Source organism: Apus apus, chromosome 1 (assembly GCF_020740795.1).
Source record: "Apus apus isolate bApuApu2 chromosome 1, bApuApu2.pri.cur, whole genome shotgun sequence".
NCBI classification, from domain to species: domain Eukaryota; kingdom Metazoa; phylum Chordata; class Aves; order Apodiformes; family Apodidae; genus Apus; species Apus apus.
This window is the reverse complement of record NC_067282.1, coordinates 43,108,066-43,120,382: the sequence shown is the minus strand read 5'-3', so window position 1 is coordinate 43,120,382 and position 12,317 is coordinate 43,108,066. Positions and strand designations below refer to the sequence as shown.

General features: G+C 38.5%; 1 protein-coding gene across 11 annotated transcripts in view; it reads right to left on the bottom strand.

The window, feature by feature from the left end:
• The window catches only part of LMO7 (LIM domain 7), a 75,645-nt gene that overhangs the window by 9,662 nt on the left and 53,666 nt on the right, over nt 1–12,317 (bottom strand). For 7 of the 11 annotated variants that reach the window (XM_051615467.1, XM_051615535.1, XM_051615546.1 and 4 more), the window contains 9 exons: nt 11,721–11,777; nt 11,526–11,567; nt 9,534–9,559; nt 9,016–9,120; nt 6,987–7,079; nt 5,220–5,617; nt 3,405–3,470; nt 3,039–3,104; nt 1,114–1,166 (listed from right to left, as the gene is read on the bottom strand). In XM_051615467.1, coding sequence (XP_051471427.1) covers nt 1,114–1,166; nt 3,039–3,104; nt 3,405–3,470; nt 5,220–5,617; nt 6,987–7,079; nt 9,016–9,120; nt 9,534–9,559; nt 11,526–11,567; nt 11,721–11,777 — 906 coding nt within the window. The remainder of the gene's footprint in view (nt 1–1,113; nt 1,167–3,038; nt 3,105–3,404; nt 3,471–5,219; nt 5,618–6,986; nt 7,080–9,015; nt 9,121–9,533; nt 9,560–11,525; nt 11,568–11,720; nt 11,778–12,317) is intronic. The other 4 variants (XM_051615499.1, XM_051615526.1, XM_051615482.1 and 1 more) reach the window with 3 other exon arrangements.

The window sequence follows — 12,317 nt, the reverse complement described above, 5'->3', positions numbered from 1 at the left end:
GGCCCGGGAAGAAGGGAAGGGTGGGGTAACATATGCAAGCCCTGCTCTTTGTGTTGTCTGTGTCCTCTGTGTGTTTGATTAGTGTGAAATTAAATTATTATTTTTCGCCAAGTTGAGTTTGTTTTACCTGGGACCTTAATCGGTGAAGAACCCTCCTTGTCATTTGTCTCAACACATGAGCTTTGTCCTCCTCATCCCAGTGTGTGTGTGTGGGAGGGGGGGGAAGTTGAGTGAGCGGCCACAGGGCTGTTCCTTTGTTGTCATGTTGTCCCAAACCACGACATTAATGGTGAGCCAGCCAGGAGAGACAAGGAACCATGACAACGGGTTTTAAAAATTCTCCAGAGAAGGAGACTCCACAACCTCTCTGGGCAGCCTGTTCCAGTGCTCCATCACCCTGACAGTAGAGAAGTTTCTCCTCACGTTGAGGCTGAACTTCCTGTGTTCTAGCTTAAATTATTACTTCTGATTACTCTGTGATTACTTCTGATTACTTTTTAAAATCATGTTTTAGACACAGGAATAGCTTTCAGGCATTTTCTGCTGTGACATATTCACAAATCTGGTTTGTCTGTTTTACACATATTCCTTAAACATGCAGTAATGTAACTGAAGGTCAATTCAAGAAAGAGTCCAGAAGACAAGCCACTTAATATCAACAGCTGGCTTCTACCTGTGTTAGTCCTACACTAACAGGAGTTAAAAAGAGCAAATAGCTGTATTAAATATGTTAGCATCTTGGTATATGTAGCTTTTTTTACTGAGAGAGTCAACACATCAAGACCACATAGATCTTTGGTTATATACATACACAAGTGGTTTAATCTCATAAACATCAGTCATGTAAAATTACAAATGGATCTTAGATGCTCAAATCAGTTCTAAGCACATCAAGAGAGCAGTTAATCATGTTTGTCTTAGCCTTATATGTTACTGTATGAATTTCCTCTTGCTGCTAAAACTCCACTAAATAGTGGTATGGTATCAATTTGCTTTTTGATAGATGCATTGTAACTCACTTTGACAATTAAGTCTCTTAGGATGACTAGGTCTGTTACACCTTTTTTTAAAAAAAATATATATTAAAAATAATGGAAATTTAATGGCACTCACCATTTTTTATTGTGTTGAATTCATTCAGTTCTGAAGTAGACTTGGACTTATTCCTAAAGATACAGAAAACATTCATTTCTCTATCTCAACTAGGAGACCTTGTCAGGGACATAAATCTTATCATGGCAGACCACAGATACACAGCCCCTTTTTCCACCATCCCTTCCTTCAACAACTGATGCTGTACTTAAAAAAAGAGGCAAAAATACCCAAACAAAACCCAACAGGATACTAAGGAGAAAAAATAAATCAATATTTAGATGTCAATATGTAATCACAGATTAAATGTTAAAATTGTGTATTGAAAGTTCTCAGTCCTTCAGGTATAAGGGACCAATCATTGTATTTGCTTCAACAAACAAAAACAAGTAAAAGACAAAGTCCTCCCCTGTGGAAGCTACAGTCAAACAGTCAAACAAGTGGCAACCTTCAAAGCAGGTTATAAAAGATTTAACTTAATGAGAAACTTAAATCATATTCAGCACCACTACTAGACAGCAAAACACCTCCTCAAAAACACACAGATTGTTCTTGGGAAATTTATTATTCACTGATTATACACAGCAGCATATTTTTTTAATGAGTTTTGGCCAAGAAATGTCATTTCATATACAGAAAGACAAATTGCAAAAAGCAGGTTTTCTGGCAGCACAGAGCAGAAGCTTCAGGAACACCTCTGTGCTGTATTATTAGTCTTATGTAATACAGCCAGTTTCTTTGTTTAAAAAAGTTTGGAAAAGAACATAAACCCTTTGCTAGGGCACAAATCAAAGCTGATATAGCAATGTGTTTACACATATGGCTTTGGCTGTATAAGTGTTTTCTGAGTTTTTGAGAGTGCTGTTCTTTGTCTATACATAAATGATGCATAAACTGCTTCACATTTCATGATCCCCCAAGTTCTGCTTGTCTGTTCTATGGTGCAGACTTAAGTTGTTTTCTCTTTGAGAAAATGCAACAACTTCACAGTTGCTTCCAGTAAACAGAAGGTCCAAAGAGCAGGTTAGCCTCACCTGGGATGCTTTTAAGTATCCTCCTCACATATATATCCATGATCTAACTATTTAGTGCAGGGACTTTCTGAAGCTAGATTTGGATCTTCTATTAGTAACAGATCCTTTAGTTGTACTCTAAGTTTTGTGGTTCCTCTTAATATAAAAAAAAAGGTATGCTCATTCCAACTAGAAGAGCTGATTAAATACACAGTAGAGGTGATCTTTTGGAACTATGAGATGTCATCTAAGACAAAGGCTTGATACTAACTTTCTGGATTTAGGCTATTTCAGCATTTTTTAACCATAGCCCAGTTATTAAAAGGGAGAAGAAAAAGCTGTCTATTTAAAGAGCCCAAATCTGCAGCAGCTAATATATCCAATTGAAATAAGAACAAAACAAACCAAAAAGACAATAAAACGCCCAAACAAGCCACCAAGCATAACAAAATAGAAAATAGCCAAGGCAAGAGAGTATAACTTAACAAGTAGAACATCTACTATCTTCCTGATAAATATGCTTGGTGCTGCTTCTCACTTCCCTCCCTGTTTACTCTCTTTTAAGTTGCACAACCATGATTGGGATGACTGCACCTTAGTTTGTGCAGCATGGTATGACACAACCACAATATTTGAAATTGTTTTCCAGCCAGATTAAGTCTAGTAACACCCCCATATTTACTTCCTTCTAGTTCTGCTTCTCCCAGTAAAAGCCTACTGACTAGCTGTTGTTTACAGCATAGCATATAATTTTCCAAAAGTTTGGCTGCTTGTTTTCTCAATAGGAAAACATGCCATAAAACCTGAAAAACAATGCAGCAACATAAAGGACACACTTAGTTGCCATGGGTAAAAATTACCAGGAGTTTGAAAGCTTTCTGACACAGAAACAGTGATGTTCCAGTCTATGCTGAGATTCACTATCATACATACCTGTCAGCAAATGACTGGCCAGGTTGCTCCTCAGTGGTTTTAGAAACTTCGTAACGCTCATAGTGCCTATAAAAAATGTAAGGTCATACACAGAAAAAGACATATGTCGACATAAATACTTCCTACTACAATTATTCAACTCGGATCCTTAGAGAAAAACAAACCAAAACCAACAAAACCAGTTCAAGATCTAAGGAGGCTTAATTTAATCAGTCAGAAACACAGGTAAAAAAAAAGGAGGCAGAGGAAGAAAGGTTGTCAGAAAAACTAACAGAAATTACATTTCTGTAAGTGACAAGGAATCCAAACCTGAGCATGCCAAAATGATTAATACTTATTGCTGAAGATGTTTCCATCTCTTATTACCTGTCAATGAGAGGATGGCCAGCTCGATCCTCTATTGTTTTAGATACTTCATAGCGCTCATAATGTCTAGAGGCAAAACACAGTCAAAAGAAAATATGTATTAAACAAAAAAACCTTCTTCTAGAAATTGAACATAAGTGTACTTAGAGAAAAATCAGTAAGTTCAGATGTGTAATAAACGTGAAAATTCATGAGAAAAAGACCCCAAAGACTTTTTAGGATGCTGCAAAAATTAGAAGTATCAGTGTGATTATCTCATCTGTTTCCAAGCCAAGAGGTAAGCTTTGTCCACACATGGCAGTTCTCTAAAAGTTACATGTATATTCTAGCAAATTGTGTAGGTGCAGTTGATAATCCACAGAGAAGCACTCACTAACTTCCACAGACAAAGCTCCTCCCCAGCCCCAGTGCTCTTTGCAGCAAGTGTCATGCCTTCGCAGATGTTTATATAACATTTCAGATTTCAAGTCATATCTTTGGAGACCATCGTAAAACAAATATTTAACACTAGATATTTTTAATCCCAGTTTCACTGAACATGTTCCTTTACTACTAAGCAAAGCCACCCTTGTTTAGCAAAACACATCCTTTGGCAGAAGCAATTGAATCCCGCAAGACTAAAGCATGTATCAAGGACTTAGATATGCAGATACTGCAGCAGCTTAAGAAGTTACCGGACAAAGTCCTCTTATCCTGCAAGTGGGGCAAGCTAAGACCATAGAGATACCCTGGCTCAGCTGCCAAGAAGAACCTGTTTAGCCATTGTAACAACTCTGCCTCTGCTTTGCTCAGCAGGCATCTCAAGCAGCTGTCATTTACAATGAGATAAAGTAACTCCAGGTCTTACAACCTCCCCTGCAAATACATGCAACTTTATACTAATATTTTCTTCTCCTAGGACTTAATTTGATACCATGCGTAATCTTCAGTCATCTTATTACTTATATAAGAAAAGAGGAAAATCCTCAAAAGAAAGAGCAAAGCTAGTCACACACAAAGCACTAACCTAAATGCAAAAGAAATAAGGGAAAGTTACTGTTTAAATCTGTTTCAGACATATTAATCTCCCATGATGCCTGTAATGGTAGTCTGAAAACTTCTGGGCAAGAACATTCACTTCTAAATTAAGTGTAGTTGGGGGTAGGGTTTTTTTGGGTTTTGTTGTTGTTGTTTTTTAAAACAAGCTGCTGAAGAAGGGAATGGAAGAAACTTTTCCATGCTCTAGAATACATATATCCACAGGGGGTGCTTCTAATTATGATATCTAACCAGGCTACGATATCTAAGCCAGTATCTGTTCATGCATTTACCATGATACCCCTCATGTACAAATTAACCCAGTGGTGCAATTAAACTTTATTGTTACACTGTGGAAACTAAAACAAGACAGAAGTCTAGAAAATCAGTCACACATTTGTTGGAAAAGAATTAACTTGGTATTTTTTCTGAAAGCACTGTACGTTGAGGCACTCGCTCTCAATTTACAAGCTTATGAAGGGTTCTTGCAAAATCTTCACACTAAGTGCTTCAGGTCATCTTTGATTTGGCTGCAATTATGGTATTTACACTTCCTATTTAAAAAAGGAGCTGAAGTGGTTTAAAAGAACACTTGATTCATGGGGAAAGACTGTCTCATGCCTGATTCTTCTACCTTTATACAGAAAGCCTATCCTGTGGTATCTTGCAATCAATCTACAGGGTTAGCCTTACATCAATATACTTATATATTCAGGACACACACACACTCCCTTTAGAAATGTATTTGAATTTTTGATGCAGAAGGAAGAGGGAGTACACCCCACCATAAGCACACACCTCTGGTAGAGAGGCATCTCCACGGGCACCTCCCTGTGCCTTTCAGCCTGTCGCCTCTGCTCTTCCATCTCTACCTGCCTCCTCTGCTCCTCCAACTCCGCCTGCCGCCTCTGCTCCTCAGCATATTGCTGTTCCCTCTCTTTACGTTGCCTCTCAAGCTCCAGTTCTTGGAGTTCCCTTTCTTGTTCTAAATGCAGGGCTGCTTCTTCCTGGATCCTCCGTTCCTCCTGGAGCCTCCTCCTCTCCTCTTCCTCACCCAGCATGCGTGCTGCCAGCTCACTTCCTCCATCTCCTTCTGGTTCCTCAGGAGTATTTGCTTCAGGGCTTGCTCTCCAGCTGGACACAGATGGAGCACGTGCAGGGACAGATGTTGTGTTTAAGGTTAGAACAGTTTGCTCCTGCAGCAAAGAAAATAAATAAATAAACGGTTTCAGGTGAGGGAGCTGTTTTTTAAACAGGTTGCTCACTCCGAAAAAAGTTCATTTGTTTTATGAGGGAAGGCCGTGTAAAAAGCATCCCAAATACTTCCAGTGCAAGACCAAGGGTGCATTTTGGCTTCATGCTGTGAGTGCCTGCTAGCACATTCTCCTAACGCAAGAGCTTCATTCCGTACGGCAGCCTCAGCGAGCACCACAGGCAGCACGGCCACAACTATGTGAAACATGCTGCTTCTTGAAGTATCACATTTCAAGCCATCTCATCCCCACTTAAATGCCTATGGGAAAACAAACTCTTCCATGATACCCAGCATTTCTCCCTATTGTTTTGACTTAGAAACCTGAGACCTACCTAAGAGAGCACACACTAAGATCCACACTACACACATACATCAGACCAATGAATTTCACATAAATCATCATGAAGGAAACCTCCATCCTCCTCCTTTCTCCTACCACTTGCAAGTCAAGCCTCAGGTGTACCACTCTGTGACTTTTCCTCAAACATGAGAAAAGGTCAAAAGATGTTTCAATTACAGAGAACAGATCCTGTTTGTCATTTAAGGACTGTCCCATCTAAACGTCTAATAATAATTTTTAAAAATTGCATACATTCTGGTAGAGCAAAGTCCTCTAACAGCTCAAACAGCTTTCTTATTCAAGTCCTAACTCTTAAATTATAGTCTGCTTGTTCGTGACTATAGAAATACAACTGATCTAGCTAGAATTCCTGACACAGCACTCACATAGCAATAGACAAGAGATATCTCGGACACCTCCCACACTCAGGAAAAAACCTGTTCATCTTTCCATAAACAACAGCCACAGAAGTTGGCATCTACAGAAGCCACACACATTCAATATTTTGAAATATATTATAGCAACCATGAAGTTGATTTGATGTGTAAACTTAGGATGAACTGGGTGCAACTAACAAGCCAGGCACTTATGAACCTGCCTATTGATGATGTATTGAAGCAAAAATCCAACAAGTAACATCAGATAAATATACAACAAAGGTGACATTTCATTCTGATCACAATAAATCATACCTGCTGTAACTTTTTGCCAACTTAGCTCTGGTGTTAATTACCTAACTGATCCATAGAGAAAACTGTCATTCAACAGGATTCAAAACATCCCATTTGCTCTTTCCTTCCCATTTTTGTAGCATTTTTCTACCAAGTCATAGACAATTACTTATTTTCCAACATGAGAAGATAAATGACATCGCAAGCGAAGTTATTTGGCTGCTTGCTTGCTTCTACTATTAGAGAAAATAGCCACTATGAAACTAACAGTCAGAGGTGAAGCCATATTGATAGCCTACCTCAACAAAATACTTGGAGCTCTCTTTTTCTGCTTCTTGCTTAGCTCGTAGCCATTCTTCCCTCAGTTTTTCTTGTTCCCTTTGGTATTTTTCCTGTTAGATCATATTGAAGTTAAACACACAAATAAGAAATATGATAAGTTATTAGTTGCATGAAAATGTACTACTGTCATTTAATGCATTTTGTAACAGATCAGGGTGGTAAAACGATGTTTGAGCCCCACTAGGAGAGCAGTTCTGCCACAAATGAAGGAAATCCTGGCTCAGATATAATCAAAAGGAGTTCTGCAACTGATTTCAAGAGAATCCAGGCTTATTACACACCAGGTCTCATAACAACTGATCTCACATCTGTTAACATTCCTCATCTTACAGTTTAGCTTCCATTTGAACAAAAATCAGCTATCTAAAGGTGTATCTTGGGAGATGGAGTGATTATATTTAACTTGGAATTGTGCACATTGTTAGTGTGAAAAGAAAGTGATCACTAAGTGAAATTTGAGGCAGTAATTTGGTTTGAGCAAGAAGTCTTGGTCTTTCGGAATGTTATCTAAACAAAAAACAATTTCTGGGCCTCCAAATTTGTCCTATGACTGAATTTGGTATGAATTCAACATAATGTCTTAAGGCATTACTCAAGGCACACAATAAAAGCTTTGGTGGTTTTGTCAGTCACCACTTAGCATCTTGGGAAAAGCAAAATATTTAATTATGTCAAAAGTATTATTTCTAAGATGCAGACTTTGCTTCCTTTCTCTGTTATTTGAAAATTCATTACTGGAATCATGGGGAAGAGAAAGAACATTATTACTCTGGCCCAATTTACTAGTTCAGGCCTAAAAGAGGAGAAGCAAAGAGAAGAAAAATTAAGGCAGGGGGCCAAGACTGCTTTCAAGAAAGGGGAGCCAAGGTTTACATTCTTTAAAGCCATCTCTTCAGGCATCAAATGGAGCACTCAAACCATAACAGAGACCACAAATATGTTTAGGAAGGCACAGCTCTTGCTTTGCAGAGTTGGTAAGTAAAATAAAAATAATAAAAATGGCAAAGATAAAACATCCAAAAAGCAACAGTTGCCAAGCTGTACTTGGACATCACAGTTTTCTGTTGAATGCACCAAACTTACTAAGATGGCTTGTGCAGAGTAAATAATGTTCACTGACTCCTCTCCTAGCCAACAGAATTTAGACAACTAACTCTAATTTGATTTGCAGATATGTCTGGTCGAATGTGGCTGAATGGGCTTATGCTTCACCAAGCTGAGATCTTTACAGAGATGTGTTCTTGTTTTTGTGCTATCATAAGACGGCAAACATTGCCCCGTTCACTCTGCAACACTTTCCTCCCTTTCTAGCAACTGGTAATCAAGCTGGTTTTGTGTATGTTCAGCTTCCTGACTCACAGAGGTCCTGGGAACCAGGTTGATTCCAACTGATTAGCTGATTGCTGAATGACAAGATGCCAGCAGGCATCTAACCATGGCACTGGCTGCTGCCTCCTCTTCATCTCTGAATATATGGCACTATTGCTAATTGAAGGTAAAACTCATTCTAGAGACAATTTTCTCATCAGGGAAAAACCTAACTCATTCAAAAGTGAAGACTGCTGTCTCTTAGGTTTTTGCTATGCCTTTGAATTCTGCTGCCCAGAAAAGCACACCAGCCTTGTGATGGCTGAGCCAGATTAGATAGGGCTTGCAACAACTGGGTATAGTGGGAGGTGTCCCAGCCTATGGAAGAGGGGTTGGAACTAGATGTTCTTTAAGGTTCCTTCCAGCCCAAATAATTCTGTGATTTTGGCTGTAGTGAATGCACAATCTGGGTTTGATTTCAGGAAGGTCACTAACGCATTTTTCTCTTTTTGCTCAGTAATTGCTAGCGCATGTAACTGTGCAGCTCAGCACACGTATCAGAAAGTCCTCTTAGACCTCTTAGGAAGAGGAGCTGCAGAAGTCACTTATTACTTTTCTTTCTTAAAAGTTGCTGCAGCCAAGTGATTGCCAGACTATGATTATGAAGATTAATTATACCTGCAATAAACGGTCCTGCTCCTTTTGCCATTTTTCCTGTCGTTTTCGTTCTTCCTCTTGATCCCAAACCCGACGACTAGGAGCACTAATAGATGGGACTGGGAGCTAATATAGCAGAGAAATGAAATAATTATTATCTTCTTCCATGTAGTCAACACTTTACATTTTACAACTTCTTTTGTTTTATATGAGAAATAGAAACCATTACAAACACTTTATAGTGTTTGTATACACTATATATACACAAGTGTATACATATATACATATACATATATATATATACAAGTGTATACACAAAGTGTATACACTTTGAAACACAAAGCTTTATAGTGACAAGGACCTGAATCAGCCTTTTCTTGAAAGGGACAGAGAGCAACCATTACAGGTTAGAAAGCTTTAGTTAGTATTCTTGGATTTGGTAACAATTTAAAGAGGTATAAAAAAGCAATAGAAAGCAGTGGGCTGCTTGAAAAGATGAGGCTTATACAACTAATTGATAGTTACTAACTAGTACTTACATCAGGCATTGCAGGCTCTGGGCCTCCTGTGAGATTCGAAAGACAAAAAACAGAAATCATTAGAACCACAGACACTCACAACTGCAAGACTTGTGTAAATGTGGAAAGTCTGAGCTTCAGTATAATTTTTGCTTCCTCAGTAAGCCATGCTTGCATTTTGCCCTACTGAACTTACTTGAGGTAAGGATTCATTAGGTGCTTTTGACTAATGTGTGCAACTGTTTAAAAGCTTTACATGCTTACAAGTGCCATCAGCAATTGATTGAATCAGCAGTACATCTCCCACTGTGGCAACACAGAGGTTCTTTGCTACAGCTTTCTTATTATTATTCTGAAACCCAACTGTTCAGCATAACCGATACTCAGAACACGGCTCCAGGCTAGGGCAGCTACTCACCTACTGCCCTTCACATGAATTAAGAGCAACAGCCATCCACAGGCAACTTCTCTACCACAAAATATTTTCCCTTTAGAGCTGGCCTCTTCACCTACTCCCAAAAGCACACTTGAGTTTGGTGAGCTTATTGCCACTCACCCCAAAACTTATGCTGTTTGAGGCTATTAGGCTCGGTCTTAGCATGTGCCAAGATATGTCAAAAGGAGACATATATTATGCTAATAAATTAAGAGTTTAGAAAATGTGGAGAAGCACAAATTTAAGTGTAATCCTCTCCCAAGCCTCATCTTTTTTACATTGCTGTTGCTAGTGTACTTGATCCTTAGCTGTCCAAATTTCAGTTAAAAAAAATGCAAAGAAGCCAGATGCCCTAACAGTTTTGTAAAGTACATTCACGTGAAGTGGAGAAAAGGTCAAATTTGGAATATGAAAAACATCTAATAAGTCACAGATTAGTGTCCAATCTGCATATGCAGTTTTGTCTTTGTAATCAGATGACAATAGCCACAGTGACAATAGGACAAAGAGACTTTTATCTCCTGCAACTGCGCCAGGAGATGCTAAAGGGAGACCCAAGCAGCACCTCTCTTTGCTCCCCTTTTCTTTCACCCTTGTAAGCTTATGCTGGCCTGTACAGGTTTAGGAAGAAGAATCTCTCATATTATTGTAATGCTAAAGTGTCAAAAGTTTAAAATGAATGAAACTGTACTGAGCACACACTCTAGAAATCTGCCCTTCTTCTCCCTCTCAAGCACAAGTGAAATACTTCAATTATTGCTAATAAAATGGTTACAATAAAGCCAGCCTTTAACATCCCCCCCCCCCAAAAAAAAAAAAAGAAAAAAAAAAAAGAAAAAAGAATGAAAGAAAAAAAGAAAAAAACAACCAAACAATAACAGAATACCACCATATTGCAGGAACAATATGTAGCAGAAGCATTTAAAAGCAAACAGAACCACAAGCACAGATTTATGCTGTGCCACTTCACGTATCACTTCTGGCAAAAATGGACGCCATCACCACTGAAGGCAAAGTCCTGGCTCCACTAAAATAACTGGCAATATTCACACTGGACTTCCAGTGGGCCAGAATTTCACTCCTTCAAGCTACAGCAAAACAGCAAGGCATTCATAGTCTGAAGACAGCACTAGACATACAACATTAGTGGAAGTATGTGAGTTGTGACATGCAAAACACCAAAAAGCAACCTACAAAACCAAAATTGAGCGCCTCATTTTTTGCCTTTAAAAGCTAGTATATTCAATTCAAAATTTATATAGGTCTTCTTAGGATCTTGCGACATCACCACACAGTGGAAAGCCAGCAGCTGCCATTTCTCACCAATTTAGATGAAAGCACAGAGCTGCAACTCAAATAAACTCAAATCCAGAGTCAAGTTTTTTATTAACAGCTCTTTGAGATCTGTACTAATCTTCTGTTGGAATACTCAGAGTTATTCTTGTTTTGTAGGTAGTAGCAAACCTGAACAGAGAATGCTATGCTTCTTACTCCTACCCAGTGAACAAAAAAGTATGAACAACACAGAAGAGATTTTAACAGCTATAGATGTAAGAGAACACGCAAAGTCCCATTACCACAAAGGTAGACCCATGAATTGTAAGAATAACCTGATGACCCTGGGGAAAGAAGGGAAATTAATTATGTCGCTTTGTCATCATTGCCACAAACAATGCTGAAGAGGTAGAGCACCCAGCACCAGACTTGTTAGGAAGAGTGTGCAGCAGGAACAATTTCATGGAAGTACATGAAATGTTAGCTCTTTGGTTTACCTTGTTCAAAAAATTGTGACCGTCTTTTTAAGTTTTTCAAAGAAATAGGTTCAGATGCTATTTGAAAAATACAAAGAATACAAGCAAGTCAATGAGGTGCTTATTTATTTATTGTTTTTAAATAAAATTACTATCATCCCTGGATAAGAAACTTCTGTTAGTCCTCCAAACTATAGAAACATAACTTCAGAAAAATAAAAAGCCCCTGAATCACAAAGGAAATCTAGTCTTTCATAATAACAAATACAGTTTTTAGTAGGTTATATCATATACTGATTAGTATTACATTTTATCACTAACAATGTCCAACTACAACAGCAGTACAAGTGTCAAACTTGGACTCAGATCCTCCCTGTCTAATTTAAGCCTCCTTGACTGAGATGCCAAATTGGATTTAGGTGCCTAATCACTATTTAAGGTCATCAGAAAGGCATCTCCAAAGGGCAACTGATATCCTAGGGGAGCTCTTTTATAAATTGCCACAAGCATTCAAGATAAAATGAAACACAAAGTTCCCATTTAAGGATTATTGTTCCATTACGAAGTATACACACCCGCTTTCTCTCACAGTCATCAAGCAAGGCTATAAATGTTCAT